Consider the following 18,888-nt stretch of genomic DNA (forward strand, 5'->3'; position numbering starts at 1 on the left):
AGAAACACATTTCACCTATAAAGACACACAAAGACTGAAAATAAAGGAATGGAAAAAGATATTCCATGCCAATGAAAACAAAAAGAAAACGTGAGTATCTATATTTATTTCAGACAAAATAGATTTCAAGACAAAAATTGTAAGAAGAGATGAAGAAAGTCACTATATAATGATAAATGGGTCAATTAAGCAAGAGGATATGACAATTTTTATGCCACCCATCACTGGAGCACCCAGATATATACAGGAAACATTATTAGAGCTAAAGTGAGAGATAGGCCCCAATACAATAATAGCTAGAGACTTCAACACCCCACGTTCAGCATTTGATACAGTTTGGATTTGTGTCCTCACCCAAATCTCATGTAGAATTGTAATCCCTAATGTTGTAGGAGGAGGTGATTAGATCATGGGGGCAGCCTTCCCCCTTGGTGTTCTTGTGATAGTGAATGAGTTCTCATGAGATCTTGTTTAAAAGTGTGTAGTACCCTCCCCCTTTTCTCTCTTTCTCCTGCTCCAGCCATGTAGGACGTGCCTGCTTCCCCTTCATCTTCTGCCATGATTGTACGTTTCCTGAGGATTCCCCAGCCATGCTTCCTGTACAGCCTGTGGGACTGTGAGCCAATTAAACCTCTCTTCTTTATAAATTACCCAGTCTCAGGTAGTTCTTTATAGCAATGCAAGAATGGACTAATACAGCACTGGACAGATCTTAGAGACAAAAAATCAACAAAGAAACATCAGACTTAATCTGCACTATAGAAACAAATGTACCTAATAGATATCTATGCAATATTTCATCCAAGAGCTGGAGAATACACATTCTTTTCCTCAGCACATGGATCATTTTTAAAAGTAGACCGTATGTTTGGTCAAAAAACAAATCTTAAAATATTCAAAAAATTAAAATAATAAACATCTTCTGTGATCACAATGGAAACTACAAATCAATAACAAGAGGAATTTTGGAAACTACACAAATACATGGAAATTAGACAATATGCTCCTGAATGGCCAATGGGTCAATTAAAAAATTAAGAAGGAAACTGAAAATTCTCTTAGAACAAATTATAATGAAGTACAACATACCAAAACCTATGGGATACAGCAAAAGCAGTACTAACAGGGAGTTTATAGCTATAAGTGCCTACATCAAAAAACAAGAAAAATTTTAAATAACCTAATAATGCATCTTAAAGAACTAGAAAAGCAAGAGCAAGCCAAACCCAAAATTAGTAGAAGAAAAGAAATACTAAAGATCAGAGCAGAAATAAATGAAATCTAAATTTAAAAAATATTGGCTGGGCATGGTGGCTCATGCCTGTAATCCCAACACTTTGGGAGACCAAGGCGGGCGGATCACGAGGTCAGAAGTTTGAGACCAGCCTGACCAACATGGTGAAAGCCCATTTCTACTAAAAATACAAAAATTAGCTGGGCATGGTGGCATGCACCTGTAATCCCAGCTACTCAGGAGGCTGAGGCAGGAGAAACACTTGAACCTAGGAGGTGGAGGAGGTTGCAGTGAGCTGAGATTACACCACTGCACTCCAGCCTGGGTGACAGAGTGAGACTCTGTCTCAAAAAAAAAAAAAAAAAAAAGACAAAATAATACAAAAGAGCAATGAAACAAAAAGTTGTTTTTTTTTTGAAAAGCTAAACAAAATTGACAAATCTTTAGCCAGACTAACAAAGAAAAAAAGAAGAGAAATTCCAAATAAATAAAACCAGACATGAAAAAGGAGACATTACAACTGATACTGCAGAAATTCAAGGATTATTAGTGGCTACGATGAGCAACTACATGTCAATAAATTGGGAAATCTAGAAGAAATAGACAAATTCCTAGACACATACAACCTACCAAGATTGAATAGGAAGAAATTCAAAACCTGAACAGACCAATAACTAGTAAGGAGATTGAAGATGTAATAAAAAGTCTCCCAGTAAAGAAAAGCCCAGGATGCAATGGCTTCATTGCTAAATTCTGCCAAACATTTAAAGAAGAACTAATCGCAATCCTACTCAAACTATTCTGATATTCTGAAAAATAGAGGAGGGGATACTTCCGAACTCATTCTCTGAGGCAAGTATTACCCTGATACCAAACCAGATAAAGACACATCAAAAAAAGAAAACTATACGCCAATATCTCCAATGAATATTGGTGCAAAAATCATCAACAAAATACTAGCAAACTGAATTCAACAATATATTAAAAAGATCATTCAACATGACCAAGTGAAATTTATCTCTGGGATGCAAGGATGGTTCAACATACACAAATCAGTCAATGTGAAACATCATACCAACAGAATGAAGGACAAAAGCTATATAATAATTTGGATTCATGCTGAAAAAGCATTTGATAAAATTCAATATCCCTTCATGATAAAAAAAACTACCAAGAAACTAGGTATAGAAGGAACATACATCAACATAATAAAGGCTATATATGACAGACCTTCAGTTAGTATCATACTGAATGGGGAAAAGGTAAAAGCTTTCTCTCTAAGATCTACAACACAACAAGGATGCCTACGTTCACAACTGTTATTCAACATAGTACTGGAAGTCCTAGCTAGAGCAATCAGACAAGAAAAAGATATAAAGGGCATCCAAATTGGAAAGGAAGAAATCAAATTATCCTTGTTTGTAGATTATACAATCTATGTCTGGAAAAAGCCTAAAGTTGCAAAATAAAAAATCAACATACAAAAATCAGTAGCTTTTCTATATGTAAACAGTGAACAATTTGAAAAAGAAATCAAAACAGTAATCCCATTTACAATAGCCACACATAAAATTAAATACCTAGGAATTAACCAAGGAAGTGAAACATGTCTATATAAAACACCAATGAAAGAAATTGAAGTGGACGTTAAAAATGAAAAGATATTCCATGTTCATGGATTGGAAGAATCAACATTGTTAAAATGTCCATTCTACCCAAAGCAATCTAGATATTCAGTGTAATTCCCATCAAAATACCAATGACATTCTTCACATAAATAGAAAAAAAGATCCTAAAATTTATATGTAACCACAAAAAACATAGAATAGCCAAAACTATCCTCAGCACAAAGAACAGCCCTGGAGGAATCACATTACCTGACTTCAAATTTTACCACAGAGCTACAAAAACCAAAATAGCATAAAAACAGACAACCAATGAAACAGAATAGAGAACGCAGAAACAAATCTACACATATACAGGCAACTCATTTTCAACAAAGGTACCAAGAACATACACTGGAGAAAACACAGTCTCTTCAATAAATGATGCTGGGAAAACTGGATATTTATATGCAGAAGAATGAAATTAGACCCCTATCTATCACCATATACAAAAATCAAATCAAAATAAAGACAAAAAAAAACCCAGAAAACAAACAACAAAACAAACACACACACACACACACACACACACACACACACACACACACACAGGAAAAAATAGATTAAAGACAAATTTAAGACCTCAAACTCTGGAACTACTACCAGAAAACACTGGGGAAAATCTTAGGGTCACTGTACTTGGCAAAAATTTATTGAGCAATATTCCACAAACCCTTTCTCACACTGCTATTAAGAACTACTTGACATTGGGTAATTTATGAAGAAAAGAGGTTTAGTTGACTCATAGTTCCACAGATTGTATGGGAAGCATGGCTGGGGAGGCCTCCAGAAACTTACAATCATGGCAGAAGGCGAAGTGGAAGCAGGCATATCTTCACATGACAGAGCAGGAGAGAAAGAGCGAAAGGAGAAGTGCTACACACTTTTAAACCACCAGTTCTTGTGAGAACTTACTCACTTATCATGAGAACAGCAAGGGGGAAGTCTGCCCCCATGATTCAATCACCTCCCACCAGATCCCTCCTCCAAAATTGAGGATTACAATTCAACATGAGATTTGGGTGGTGACACAGAGCCAAACCATATCAACAACTGAATTCATGGAGAGAGAGAGTAAAAAGATAATTACCAGAGTCTGGGAAAGGTAGTGTGGAGTTGGCAGGGAGATGAGGATAGTTAATTGGTACAAAAAAATAAAAGAATGAATAAGTTCTATTGGACAGAACAGGGTGACTATAGTCAATAATACAATAGTAACTTAATTATACATTTAAAAATAACTAAAAGAGAATAATTGGATTATTTGTAACACAAAGGGTAAATGCTTGAGGGGATGGAAACACCATTTTCCATAATGTGATTATTACATATTGCATGCCTGTAGCCAAACATCTCATATACCCCATAAATATATACATCTACTATATACTCATGAAAGTTAAAAATTAAAAAAAAGTTGTTTTCAACCCTCATGGTTGGCTTTCAACCCTCATGAAGATTTAAGGAGTTCAAGACTTCAATGGAGGAAGTAACTGCAGATGTGATGGAAGTAGCAAGACAAGTGGAATTAGAAGTAGAGCCTGAAGATGTAACCAAATTGCTATAATCTCATGATAAAACCTGACTAGATGAGGAGTGGCTTCTTATGGATGAATAAAATATGTGGTTTCTCAAGATGGAATTTAATTTTGGTGAAGATGCTGTGAACACTGTTGAAATGACAATAAAGGATTTAGAATATTACATAAATTTATATTTGATAAATCAATGGCAGAAAGAAGTTCTACTATGGGTAAAATGCTATCAAACGGCACTGCATGCTACACAGAAATCTTTTGTGAAACAGTCAATCGGTTAACAAACTTCATTGTTGTCCTAGTTTAAGAAATTGTCACATCCACCTCAATCATCAGGAAGCATCACTCTGATCAGTTAGCAGCCATCAAAATTAAGGCAAGATTCCTCACCAGATTACATCTTGGTGAAGGCTCAGATGATTGGTAGCATTTCTCAGCAATAAATTACCTTTTAATTAAGATAGATGCATTGTTTTTTCAAACATAATGCTATTGCATACTTAACAGACTACAGTATAGTGTACACATAACTTTTATACACACTGGGAAACCAAAAAGTTCGTGTGACTTGCTTTATTGTGATATTAACTTTATAGGGGTGGTCTGGAGGAAACCAAACCCGTGATATCTCTGAACTATGCCTGTATCAAGATGGCAGATTTAAACCCAATTATATCCATACAACACTATGTATATGGACCAAACACTCCAATTAAAAGGCAGAAACTGTCATTCTGAATAAAAAAGCAAAACCATAGTATATGTTGTCTACTAGAATCTACTTTGAACAAGGCAGCCAAGTTAAAAATGAAAGGACAGAAAAAGACACACCACAGAAATGTTAACCACAAGAAAACCAGGGGCCAGGCATGGTGGCTCACGCCTGTAATCCCAGCACTTTGGGAGGCAGAGGCAGGCCCTGGATTATGAGGTCAGGAGTTCAAGACCAACCTGGCCAACATGGTGAAACCCCATCTCTACTAAAAGTACAAAAATTAACCAGGCGTGGTGGCAGGTGCCTATAATCGCAGCTACTAGGAGGCTGAGGCAGGAGAATTGCTTGAACCCGGGAGGTGGAGGTTGCAGTGAGCTGAGATCATGCCACTGCACTCTAGCCTGAGCGACAGAGGTTCTGTCTCAAAAAAAAAAAAAAAAAAAAAAAAAAAAGAAAGAGAAGAAAGAAAGAAAGAAAACTGGGATGGCTATATTTATATCAGAAAAAAAACAGATCTTCACTGAATCCTGGACCAGAAAAAAAAAAAAATTAGTATGATAAATGAAAAAAACTGAATGAGGTCTATAGATTAATTACAAGTATTGTATCAATGTTAATTTCCCAGTTGTGTAACTGCACTGTGGCTCTATATGATACTAACATTTGGGGAAACTGATTGAAAGGTATATGGGAGTTATATGTATGATTTTGTCAAGTTTTTCATAAGTGTATATAGTTAGTGCAAATGAGAAGTTGAAAACATTTTAAAAATTCAAATTTCTGCTCTTCCAAAGATACTACTAATAAAAAAACAACTCACAGGCTGGGAGAAAGTATTCTTTCTCCTAAGGCTGTGAATAATAGTATTTAGTATTTAGTATTACAGTAGAGATAGACATAGACACATGAGCATACTTCACCTCTGCTACTATAATTATTGCTATCCCAAGGAATTTTATACAGAATATATAAAAAACTCCCACAGTTCAATAATAATAAGACAAATCAATTTCTTTAAAGAGTCAAAGGATTTGAAACAACAAAGAAGAAGATATATCTAATGGCCAATAAACACAAGATCCTCAACACCAGTCACTGTGGAAATTCAAATCTGAAATCACAATGAGCTCTCACAATGGTTCCCACCCATCAAATGGCTAAATCTAAACAGCTTGACAGTACCACATGTTGGTATTCATGTAGTGCAGCTGGAACTTTCTTCCATTGCTCATGAGAATAAAAATTATACAACCCACCTAGAAAATTTAAGAAACCAATATATTTGCTGCTTAAGTTAAATATACACTTACCATATCACCCCAGCAATTCCACTCTTAGATTTTCACCCAAAAGATATGACAACATATGCCTACACAAATACTTATACATGAATGTTCACAACAGTTTTATTTATAATAGGCCAAAACCAGAAATAGCTCACGTGCCCATTAATGTATGACACTTACTGTGCTAAATAGGCATAGAAAGCAATACTACTAAGCAATAAGATGAACAAACCACTGAAAAATGCAAAAACACAGATAAATCTCAGAAACAAACTTGAATATCCACGCAATAAAATACTTTTCAACATTAAAAAGGAACAAAGTATTGACACATGGTACAACATGGATGACTCTCAGAATAATTACACTGAATTAAAGGCAGACATTAAAAACTACATACTCTATATATTTATGTAAAACTGTATTTATATAAAATTCTTTTTTAAAAATATACTTTAAAGTGAGAAAGTGATCAGTGTTTACCTTGAAATAGAGGTGGGAACTGACTGGGAAGAGGCATATGAAAACATATAGATAGGGGTGATAAAAATGTTCTCAGTCTTGATTGTGGAGGTGGCTACATGGGTGTATATATTCATCAAAATCCATTTACAGCATACAATTAAAATGGATTCATTTTATTGTATATAATTTGTAGCTCAACAAATTTAATTTTTCATTTTTTTTGAGACAGAGTCTCACTCTGTTGCCTAGGCTGGAGTGCAATGGTGTGATCTTGGCTCACTGTAACCTCCACCTCCCAGGTTCAAGAAATCCTTCCACCTTAGCCTCCCAAATTGTAGGACTACAGGCATGTGCCACCACACCTGGCTAATTTTTGTATTTTTAGTAGAGATAGAGTTTCACCATGTTGGCCAGGCTGGTCTCGAAATCCTGACCTCAGGTGATCCACCTGTTTCAGCCTCCCAAAATGCTGGGATAACAGGCATGAGACACCACGCCAGGCCTAAAAGTTTTTAAATGTACAACATGATGTTTTGAAATATGTAGAGCACTACATGCCAGCGCAGAATGACTTTCTCTTCAGTGTCTGAAACTGAGACAAAAAGTTTACTAGAAGTCTTCTCTTAATGTATACTCCAATATTTTTCTTAGCTAGGGTCAAGCATATAATGAATTTTTAAAAAAATGGCAAGGCCAGGGTTAGCCCAAAGACTGAAAAACATCCCAAATGAAAAGACAATGAGTTTCAAAGTATGCCAGAATGTTATCATATTGGCATTGGTAAGAGACAGTTGTATAAGGTAATCTTAAAACTCTAAGCCACAATATTATGTGAATATTGATGTAAACTTTAGGTTAAACATTATGCTAAAACCTATATTTTCACTATCTTATTTAAATCTATTTATAAATATTTAAGGCAGATACTTCCATTTTATAGATAAAGAAACTGAGATGAAGAGAGGTAAAATACTTGCTCAAAGTCAAATAGATAAAAGTGTCAAACTGGGATTCAGCCTAGGTCTACTAGACGTCAGTGCTCAGGCTCTTTACTGTTTTGTCATTTTACCTCTAATTGTGCTATATTTACTACCTTTTGCATTATAAAGAGGCTCCAGTATGTGAACCTGTACAGATAACTTACAGAGCATTGTATTCGTCTCCTTATAGCTAGCTGTGTTAGTAGGCCTTGGGAATGGTACTGAGAAAGCAGTTTAAACCATGTCTAAAGCATTAGATTTGACAAAATGTCATTTCTATATAATATAGCTATCAAATACTGAGAATAATTGTTGGGACTGAAGAGCTATTGGTCCCAAAGAACTTTCTCTATCTTTATTCCCTAATCTTCCTGAAAGTCCCACAAAGTTGCTATAAATCACAGCAAAAAGAAGACAAAGGGATCTCAGAAAATCTCTTTTTAAGGTGAGAAGACAGCTATAGCAGTCTCTCTTTCTGCATTCTATTTTTCTTTTTTAATGTTGCTTACCTTTGTTTGTATAATTCTTTTGGATTTTAAAGTTTCATATATTTCCTTAGCTTTCCTTCCAGGACTTTTGCTAATATGGATTTGCTCTATTCAAAATCTTAAAACCATGTGTTTTGTTAATTTTTTGAAAATGCATAGTAATGAAGTGATCATGAAATTTTATTAGATTAAAATTATCTACTTTAATGACTGACAAAAAGAAAACATTCAGAAAAGAAAATAGGTTTATCCTATTTAAGAATATATAAAATATTAAGGCAAAAACGAATTTGAGCAAGTTAATTATATTTGTGCAAGAAATTAATGAAATTTTCATCCTACCTGAAATCACATGCTGTAGTAAATTCTGCTCCTCCACCCAATGCCCAACCTTGAACCAGTGCAACACTTATTAAAGGAAGTCTGTATATTGAAGAAAAAACTGATGTTACTATTTTTAATTTCGATATTCATTTACAAATGTTATTTTTTAAAAAATCTTAAAATGCAGTGGAAACAAAATTATTGCACTGTCTTCATAAAAACAAACACACATCAAAGGATAGCAGAAGCTTGAACCTTTACATCATGAGAAGAAAACAGTGTAATACTAAACATACAATAGTTCACAATAAATGCCACATAAGTTCATCAAAATACCTCCCTGAATCATTATATATTTTTAAGCTACAGTCATATTGTAACTTACTCCCAAATAAATGGATGCTTTTGTCTAATTTACAGCTCCTGGAACTTCTCAGCAGCTGGCTCTTCAGAATAATTCCATGTGATATTATCTTTGTCCATTTTTATTGGTATCAGGTTAAAAGCTGGAAAATCAAGGCTATATCCAAAGGTTGGAAATGTGTTACAGAAGATAGAGCTCCAAAACTGTGTTATGAAGGTTCCTTCAAAAATCTACTCATTGATGCCTGAAATAATCCACAGACCAATCCTATATAAAGGCATGATTTTGCAGTAAAAATAAATCTTTTACCTTTCCTGTTTGCAAAGACCCACTTTGCAGGGGTGTGTGAATACAAGGCAAATCTAAAATGGTTTGCAAGTATGGAATTTTTGTAGGTTCTAACCTACAATGCAAAGGCGCAGGTCTAAAGTAATTGAAAATTTCCTAATATACACTGCTCCCATGTAGAAAGGATTATTTAAAAAAAAAATAACTTCAGATTTATCTAAGAAAAAGTCAAATGCAATAGGAAAAGGAGGTGAATAGGGGTTAAACAATGAAGATACTATTTTAGAATAGTAATGTTATGATTCTATTACTCTCTCTAGACTCTCAGATACAATGAGTACCAAAAATACCGTAGTGTCCGCTTAATAACCTTGCTTAAATAAGAATTTCCTTACTTTTCGTAATTTTAAATTTGTCTACATTTGGAATGTGAAAGCAGAAAGCTAATCAGCCAAAACATGTCACAGTTTGTAACCTCAAACATACATTGACAGGCCAAGAAGAATTTTTCCTCTTTGCTTCTTTATCTAGGTGCAAAGTCAATTCATATTCCTCAGAAAGCTGTAAAAACTTTCCAATCCATGGTTCTTTTTCTCATCTCCTCTGGATACAGACCACTTCACTACACATTCTACTAATCTGGAATATTAGGTAACCTTTATGTGTCATGTCTTGATCAGTGTCTTTATTATTCTGCTCTAATAGCAGTATTTAACTTTCCCAGTATCTATTCCTAAATACAGCTAGTTATATAAACTCTTTAGGGGTTATGTCTTAAATTCTTTTTATCTTTCATTTCTCTTATTTTTAAAATACATATGTATATACTTCATTAACATGTAATTAAATGATTATCCTCTATGGCACAAAAAAATAGTGCATCATTAGAATAGATGTAATTTGAAAATTAGCTATTATTTCTTAACTAGTACAAATAATGGAATAGTAAAAAGCTATTTTTGGTCTTTTAGAAATCATATTTTAAAAAGAAGGATGCATTACCTCATAAATCTTGTTAAGGTGTTTTGCATGAACATGCATACGGCCATTCCATCCTTTAAATAAAAATAAGCAGAAACACAAAGGTATAATGCAAATATATTACATTAGATTTTTTTAATTAAGTTTTTAGAAAGTAATGAAGCCAAAAATATGTCTTTTTTAAACAATGATGTTTCCATTTAAAACTCTCTGATGTTGTCTGAAATGCAAATAATGCTGTATTTGACTCTGTTGATATCCTAGGGCTCCTTGAGCTCAGCTTTGCATGAGGTATTAGCAAAGATGTAGGGATAAGAGACAGATCACATACCCTAGATCACTATGTAGTTCTACTCACGGTAATGACAGGGGAAAGGCTTAAGATATACCCATCTGGTATCCTTAAGATGGTAAACATATAAAAGAAAAAGGGAAAGAAGGGAAAAGTTATGTTAAGCTTTGATTTTTAAAAAATTTCTAAGGCTTTATCTTGGTATTGCCACAACTTATAATTTTCATAAACAAATTTCCTAAGAGTAGTCCAAACTTATTGCCTTGTCTTTTTTTTAGCTCACATACTTTCTTCAATCCAGTGTAATCTGGCCCTCTGCTTTATCCCAAAATCTCTCCTCAAAAGCTTTTAATAATCTCCTACTTGTCAAATTAAATGACTTTTCCATATTCATCTTTTCCCTCTCCATAACACGTAGTACCTTTCTTTAATCAGTTTCTTCATTCTCATATTCGCTCTCACTTTCTAGCAACATTTTACAGTCCGGGTTCTCTTATTTCTTTGTTTGTTCTTTTCCAGTCTTCTTCCTTGGCTCTTCTTATCCAGCTAATCCCCTAAATCCATGCAGTTTCAAAAATCCAATTCATTATTTTCTCTCTTCTTTATTTATAATTTCTTTTTTTGGAAGTCTCATCTACTTCCCTATAAAGTGCTAAAATCTACTAGACATTTTCACATTCTGATAGCACCTCAAACTCAGCACGGCAAAACCAACTGAAAGTAAAAGAACTGAGTTTGAATCCTAGTGCTGCCACTTAATAACATGAAATTGAGCAAGTCATGACTATGTAATTCAGTTTCCTCATTCATAAGAAATGAGAAATTTAAAAAAAAATTGTACTATTTGACTTAAAGCATGTTTAGAAAGATGAAAATATACCTAGAAACTCTATAAAAGACTGCATAAGAGTTCTGTGTTAGTGGAAAAAGTTAGTGTAAGAGTTCTGAGCTAGCAGCCAATAAGGCTCAGATTTTTGGTACTATGTTTGACTTTCCCATTTCACAATTCTCCCACACTCATTTAGTTACCAAGTACTTCCCCTCGGATCTTTCTTAGAAATATTTCAAATATCAATACCTTCTTTTATATTTTTGCTGCTGCTGCATTAGTTCATACCTGTGTTACTCAAGCCTTGATTAGTACAGTAAGATGGCTTTGCTTTCTCCCACCCAAGGACTAATCAGACCCAACACTGATTAACTTCCGAGACTGGCAAGATTGGGTGCATTCAGGGTGGTATGGCCGGAGACAACAGCTTTGCTTCCTAGCTGATTTCTGTATTTAATTTCTTTTTCCTCTTAAATATAATCTTCCATCCTGCCACCTGATAAACCTTCCTGTAGGATGATGATGTCCTATAGAATAGAACCTAAATTTCTTGGCAAGACCACTTGATCCCAAACTATCTTATCAACTTTATTGATTACCATATCCCTCATCCAAGCATCCTAATTTCACCACACAAACTATTTGCCATCCCTCTAACACCTTACACTTATTGTGGCTCCTGTGTCTTTGCTTTTATCATCCCTACTAATTGTAATAGGCTGTCCTTCTCTCTACCTATTTCAAGGAATGCCCAGATCATATAATATTTTTCCATCAAGATTTTCTAAATCTCACAATAACAATTTTCTCTTTTGTGTTTCCACAGTATTTTTATTTTTATGCCTTAATTATAGTACTTATAAATTGTGTTGTATGAATATGTGTTTAGATGCATTATCAGACACATCATCTCTAGAAGATGGGGACTAGAGAACATAAGAAGTTCTCAATAATTTTGCCAAAGATACAGAAATACAACTATCAAAGCACAAGTATTATACAAAGTGCTTCAACAAACTGAGAAGAGTGTCAAAGAAGAAATTATTCATTTCAGTTGGGATGGGGGTAGTTAGACAGGCTTTAGAGAGGAGAAGGGAAGGTGGCATTTGCTAGGTCTAGACAGTAAGTCCTTTGATGGTGATAGTATGCCTTCTCCCTCCTCAGACGCTAGTAAAATGTTTTGCACATAGTGTTTGTTGAACTTAAAAAAATTAGATGAATTGGAGAACTATGTTGATTTATAAAACAAATGCAGTCAAGAAAAAGTAAAAGCCAATGTGGAAGAAATTTCCTAATCCAGAGCTGTTATCAGGAAGATCAGTGTATCTCACAAAGTGATGAGAAAATTAACACAGGCACAAGGAGCTAAAAAGCTTTCAAAGTAAACTGGTTTATTCTCTGCTAAAAACCTTTTCAATAAAACCTGTTCTATTACCTATATCAAGTAATTTTAATATGCATATTTGCTCTTGCTACATTTAGATTACTTAAAATTCCAATGAAGTATCTAGAATTGGTAGAAATAAAGGTGAAGCAAATTATTAGCCTGTGTACTATTATAATTTTCATTGAAAAGACAAAAGGCACACTAAAAATGTCTATTAGAAGCAGTATGAAGTAAATGGTTAGGAGCAGTTTCTAAAGCCAATCTGCCTACGTTTGAATCTGGGCTCTAGCACTTTCTAATTAGTCTGACTTTGCCCAAGCTGCTTAACCTCTGTCCTACAGTCTCTTATCTGCAAATTACGCTAATAGTAGTACCTATTTTATTAAGGGAGCTAGTAATGATTAACTTATGGCACAAAATGAGATTAGAACAGTGTCTGACATATAGTAAGAGAATAAAAGTTATCTATCATTATTATTGATATTACTAACGATACTGGCAATAGATAATGAGTATGTTTTGGTTTTAAGTGTATCATAAAACACAAGTTTAAGTAGTACTGGCCAACATGCCCTAGAGACGAGAAAGATTTCATTAAATTTGTCCCCCAAAGTTATTAAGCCCACAATGGTTAAATGCTCTGTCCTCTCACTGGGTTGAAAAAAGCAAATAAGCCAGTAAGAGGTATCTGTGACAGAGTAAGCTGTGGGTGAGGAACCAGTAAAAAGCTAGACCTGCTCTAATGTATAAAAGTTGGAAGCTGAGAAGTACTAAAACAAGGTTTTCAAAGTTGCTGCGGACAGTGATATTTTCATGCTATCTGGATGATACTTGAGATCCGACCCTACTCCTCTAGCTCCTTCTCGTAAAACAAGGATAAAAAGAACAATGCTCAACCAAAATGCCAAAAGGAATGATTAACATCATATGTACTCTAAGCCATGTTTAGAGTGGAAAAATGCCCAGCCCGTAGAAGTATCTTATTTAGAAACAAAAATAAGCCTCTTTAAGTGCTTGTTGTATGGATTTATTAATTTCCTCAAAATACATGGAAGGGCTTAGAGAAAATTAAAATAGGTTTTTTTTTTTGCTAGAGTATTGCTCTGTCACCCAGGTTGAAGTGCAGTGGCGTGATCTTGGCTCACTGCACCCTCCGCCTCCTGGGTTCAAGTGATTCTCCTGCCTCAGCCTTCTGAGTAGCTGGGATTACTGGCACCTGCCACCATGGCCAAGTAATTTTTGTATTTTTAGTAGAAACGGGTTTCACCATGTTGGCCAGGCTGGTCTTGAACTCCTGACCTCAGGTGATCTGCCCACCTTGGCCTCCCAAAGTGCTGGCATTACAGATGTGAGCTACCGTGCTTGGCCACTTGTCTGTAAATTAATTAGGGTATGGTACAATAGCAGTAGCAAACACAAGGAAGTTAGACAAGAACTTTGGGGTCACTGTAGAAATATAAGCAACAGAGATCTAAGGAACAATAGATTGGGAGAAAAGTAACAAGGAAAGTTAAGGGACAAAGGAGGATATAATCTTCAAGGTAGATTAAGAACAGAAAGGTTTCTAAATGCCAGACTTTTCCTTGAGGCATTATACCCATCCATTGCAGACTAAGCAGGTTTTTATTTCTCCATATTCTGAAGCTTATAACTGCACTTTGATTACTTATTCCCTCTGAAAAGAAACTTATAGCGTACAGGACATCTGTGGCATCAAATCCAAGTCTTAATATTTAAATATTTTTTTTCTATTTTATTCCTTTGTCTTTCCCATACATAACTTTTCAGCAGGGTTAATCTTTGTGTTATCCTAGTGGATTCCTGGCCTCTACCATCTGAACCAAGAATTAACTGCCTAATAGGGACAGTTGGAGCTCTTTTCCTGCACAATAACCAAAGCATACCAAGACGCGATCAACTTCTTATGGGATCAGTTACACTTAAAAGAAAAAAAAGTGGAATAATAGATAACAAATATAATAAAATATTGATAGGGTTGATGCTCTTATGGGTACATGAGGGTTTCACTATATTAGTCTCTGCTTTTACCTGTATTTTGTAATTTACATTAATAAAAAGCTTTTTAAAACTGAAAAAATACAGTAGTAAAAACATCAAAATAATAATATTTTTATGATAAAAAAGCCATTTAATCACTTCCAAGCATTTTATTACTATTAGAAGGGAATATAATCTACTTGCTAAAATTGTCATATATTTCAGTTATCTCATCATCCTCAGAAAGCAAATTCACCAAATAAGTAGATGCTAGTGATGCATCTGTAACAACAAAGAGTATTTGGATAAAGAAGAGCCTCACTGACAGACAAACTGTTTACAACTTAAAGCCATGATAAGTTTCAGAATGTTTCAGCCATGAGGGGTAGATGCATTTATATGTTGCAACTGTAACTCATATATAATACATGTATAAGCCTCAAAAGTCCTGAGGCCATTTTAAATTTCAGCTTTACACAGATTTATAGTTCCTTCTCAAGTATATAGGAATATAGTTTATAAGAAACATGGAAATATCAGGAACTTTACATAAACTATTTCTAGTTCTTGTTAATTTTAAAATGATAATGTGATAAACACACCCCATACTTTATATGTATTATTACAATTCTTAAAATTATCCATAAATATTCAAAGTGCTTACTTTTATGTTGTATGTATATTTCTTATACTATGACTTCAGAGATTTCATAAAAGGATAATAAAGAATTCATCTACCCTATAAAATGCTTTAAATAGCTGGACGTTGGGCCGGGTGCAGTGGCTCACGCCTGTAATCCTAGCACTTTGGGAGGCTGAGGCAGGTAGATCACCTGAGGTCAGGAGTTCAAGACCAGCCTAGCCAAAATGGTGACACCTCATCTCTACTAAAAATACAAAAATTAGCCAGGTGTGGTGGCGGGTGTCTGTAATCCCAGCTACTTGGGAGGCTGAGGCAGGAAAATTGCTGGAACCCAGGAGGTGGAGGTTGCTGTGAGCCAAGATCACACCACTGTACTCCAGCCTGGGCAACAGAACCAGACTCCATCTCAAAATAAACAAACAAAAAAGTAGCTAGGCCTGGTGGTTCATGCCTGGCACTTTGGGAAGCCGAGGAGGGCAGATCATTTGAAGTCAGGAGTTTGAGACCAGCCTGTCCAACATGGTGAAACCCTGTCTCTACTAAAAATACAAAAATTAGCTGGGCATGGTGGCCCACACCTGTAATCCCAGCTACTTAGGAGGCTGAGGCAGGAGAATCACTTCAACCCGGGAGGCGGAGGTTGCAGTGAGCCGAGATCGCTGCCACTGCACTCCAGCCTGGGTGACAGAGCAAGACTCTGTCTCAATAAAATAAAACAAGATCAATGTTTTAAATAAAATAAGATTCTGATCTGAGTTCTAGGCATACTCATTGTAAAGCAGATTCACAATTCCACATTTCCTTGATGAGACTGACAGACGTATACAGCAAGAAGTGACGAACACTTGCAGTAATACTACTCCTCAGCTGTTAACCAAGATTTACTTCAGGCATTGAAAAGAGCAGATTACTTGGAGAATGTAGGTACTAGAAAGAATAAACTTTGCTAAGTGATTTCTTATTTGAAGCTGGAATAAAAACTCTCTCCATGTCTTCCTGCATGACTTATGCCAGACCAATGATGTATATATACTATATATATATATACAATGATGTATATATAAAACAATAAGCATGTTTCCACTTTCATCTTTAAATATATAGAAAAAGAATCGTGGTCACATGATCTAAAGAGACAGAAACAACCTTCTAACTAGAAGAAAATAAGAAAGTAAAATAACCACTCATCTTTTTAGAGATGTTTTCCTAACCAGCTTATATCAAACCCACAACAGTCTATTATATCATTCTGTATTTAACAGTGTCTTTCATGAACTAAGATGAACAGTGATACAACCATTTGAGAGACGAAAAATACATATATATATAGGTTGAGCTATGAAAATATGAAATCTAAACACTCCAAAATCTAAAATCTGAAATCTAAATGCTCCAAAATCTAAAACTTTTTGAGTGCTGACATGATACTGTAAGTGGCAAATTCCACACCTGACCTCATGTACACAAACTTTGTTTCACGTACAAAATTACTGAAAATACTGTATAAAATTACCTCCAGGCTGTGTGTTTAAGGTGTATATGAAATATAAGTGAACTTTTTGTTTAGAGTTGGGTTCCATTCCCAGGATATCTCATTTTTTTTATATATATATATATGTATATATATATGTGTATATATATATGTATATATATGTGTATATATATATGTATATATATATGTGTATATATATGTATATATATGTGTATATATGTATATATGTGTGTATATATGTGTATATATATGTGTGTATATATGTATATATGTGTATATATATGTATATATGTGTATATATGTATATATATGTGTATATATGTATATATATGTGTATATATGTGTATATATGTATATATATGTGTATATATGTGTATATATACACACACACATATACACACACATATGTATATATACATATACACACACGTATATATACACATATACACATATGTATATATATACATACACACATATATATACACACACATATATGTATATATACATACACACATATGTATATATACACACACATATGTATATATACATATACACACATACATGTGTATATATACATATACACACATATATGTATATATACACATACACACACATGTATATATACATATACACACATATATACATATACACACATATATGTGTATATATACATATACACACATATATGTGTATATATACATATACACACATATATGTATATATACATATATGTGTGTATATATATACATATACACACATATGTATATATACATATACTGTGTGTATATATATACATATATATATATGCAAATATTCCAAAATCTGAAAAAATGTAAAATCTGAATTACTTCTAGTTCCAAGCATTTTGGATAAGGGATACTCAACCCATATAATCAAATGACTTGCAGGTGACATAGCTAATTATTAGATCTTGGGAGGAAAAATCCGTTTTTTCAAATTTCCAGCTTAGTGCTATAACCGTTCAGATACATCACAAATTTAAGTCTAGTGGGGTGCTATAAATTATGCATCATCTCATTAATGATAATGTTTATTAATCTCAAGATCTTTGAAATAAAAATAGTATCTACCTTTTTCAGATACAGCACTAGTAGGCACTTTGTATATATTATCTTGAATCCTCACAATAGCTCAGCGAAATATCCACTATACTCCTCATTTGTAGATTAGGAAAATAAGATTTAGAAAGATTAAGTGACTTGCCCAATCACTTAGCCAGAAAGTATTGAAACCAGCTTTCAAATCCAAGTTTATCAAAGCCAGTGTTCTGATTAACCAAAAGATTCTTCCTCACATGTGCAAATAATAATTATATACTACATACAGTGGTATGAGACTTGTGGAATATCATGAAAACTTTACTTTTTTCCCTTTCTAATTTCATTTCCTTCCTTTCTTTTCTTTTTTTTTTTCCTAGAAGATGTGGTAGAGGGGGAAGGGGCACTGAATTCATGAAAACAAGTTCCTTGGAGGATTGATAAAGGAAGATAATAGTATTTCTACTCTATCAGGGTAATTCAAAAGCATATTTTTAAAGTTGTTACTACTTCTTGAACTTTACTATGTGCCAGAACTAGGTGCTTTATATACATAGCTCATGTAAAACTTATCATGAGATGCTAAAAAGCTTCCACTTAAAGGAATTCAAATTCTTGCTGATTTTAATCATGACCACCTTTGTTCATTGCTAATCTTCCTGTCCTTCATTTTCTTTAGCCCTTCACACTACTGCACCCTAATCTTTAAAAAGCAAAACAAATAAACAATAACAAAAGTACTGACTTCATATGACTGATAAAGGAAAAGTGATGATATTGAATTTCATCTATCATCTTAATATTACTAATTTATATTACCTATTTAAAATGTTACAGTAGCTCTCTCTAGTTTACAAAGCAC

The 18,888-nt window shown here is 34.1% G+C and overlaps 1 protein-coding gene across 3 annotated transcripts in view; it reads right to left on the reverse strand.

Moving 5' to 3' along the window:
* The window catches only part of ECHDC1 (ethylmalonyl-CoA decarboxylase 1), a 55,220-nt gene that overhangs the window by 17,189 nt on the left and 19,143 nt on the right, over positions 1–18,888 (reverse strand). For 2 of the 3 annotated variants that reach the window (XM_054490372.2, XM_054490370.2), the window contains exons 4-5: positions 10,349–10,401; positions 8,713–8,793 (exon numbers count right to left, since the gene is read on the reverse strand). In XM_054490372.2, the coding sequence (XP_054346347.1) occupies positions 8,713–8,793; positions 10,349–10,401 (134 nt within the window). The remainder of the gene's footprint in view (positions 1–8,712; positions 8,794–10,348; positions 10,402–18,888) is intronic. The other variant, XM_054490373.2, reaches the window with a different exon arrangement.

Source organism: Pongo pygmaeus, chromosome 5 (assembly GCF_028885625.2).
Source record: "Pongo pygmaeus isolate AG05252 chromosome 5, NHGRI_mPonPyg2-v2.0_pri, whole genome shotgun sequence".
Taxonomy (NCBI): domain Eukaryota; kingdom Metazoa; phylum Chordata; class Mammalia; order Primates; family Hominidae; genus Pongo; species Pongo pygmaeus.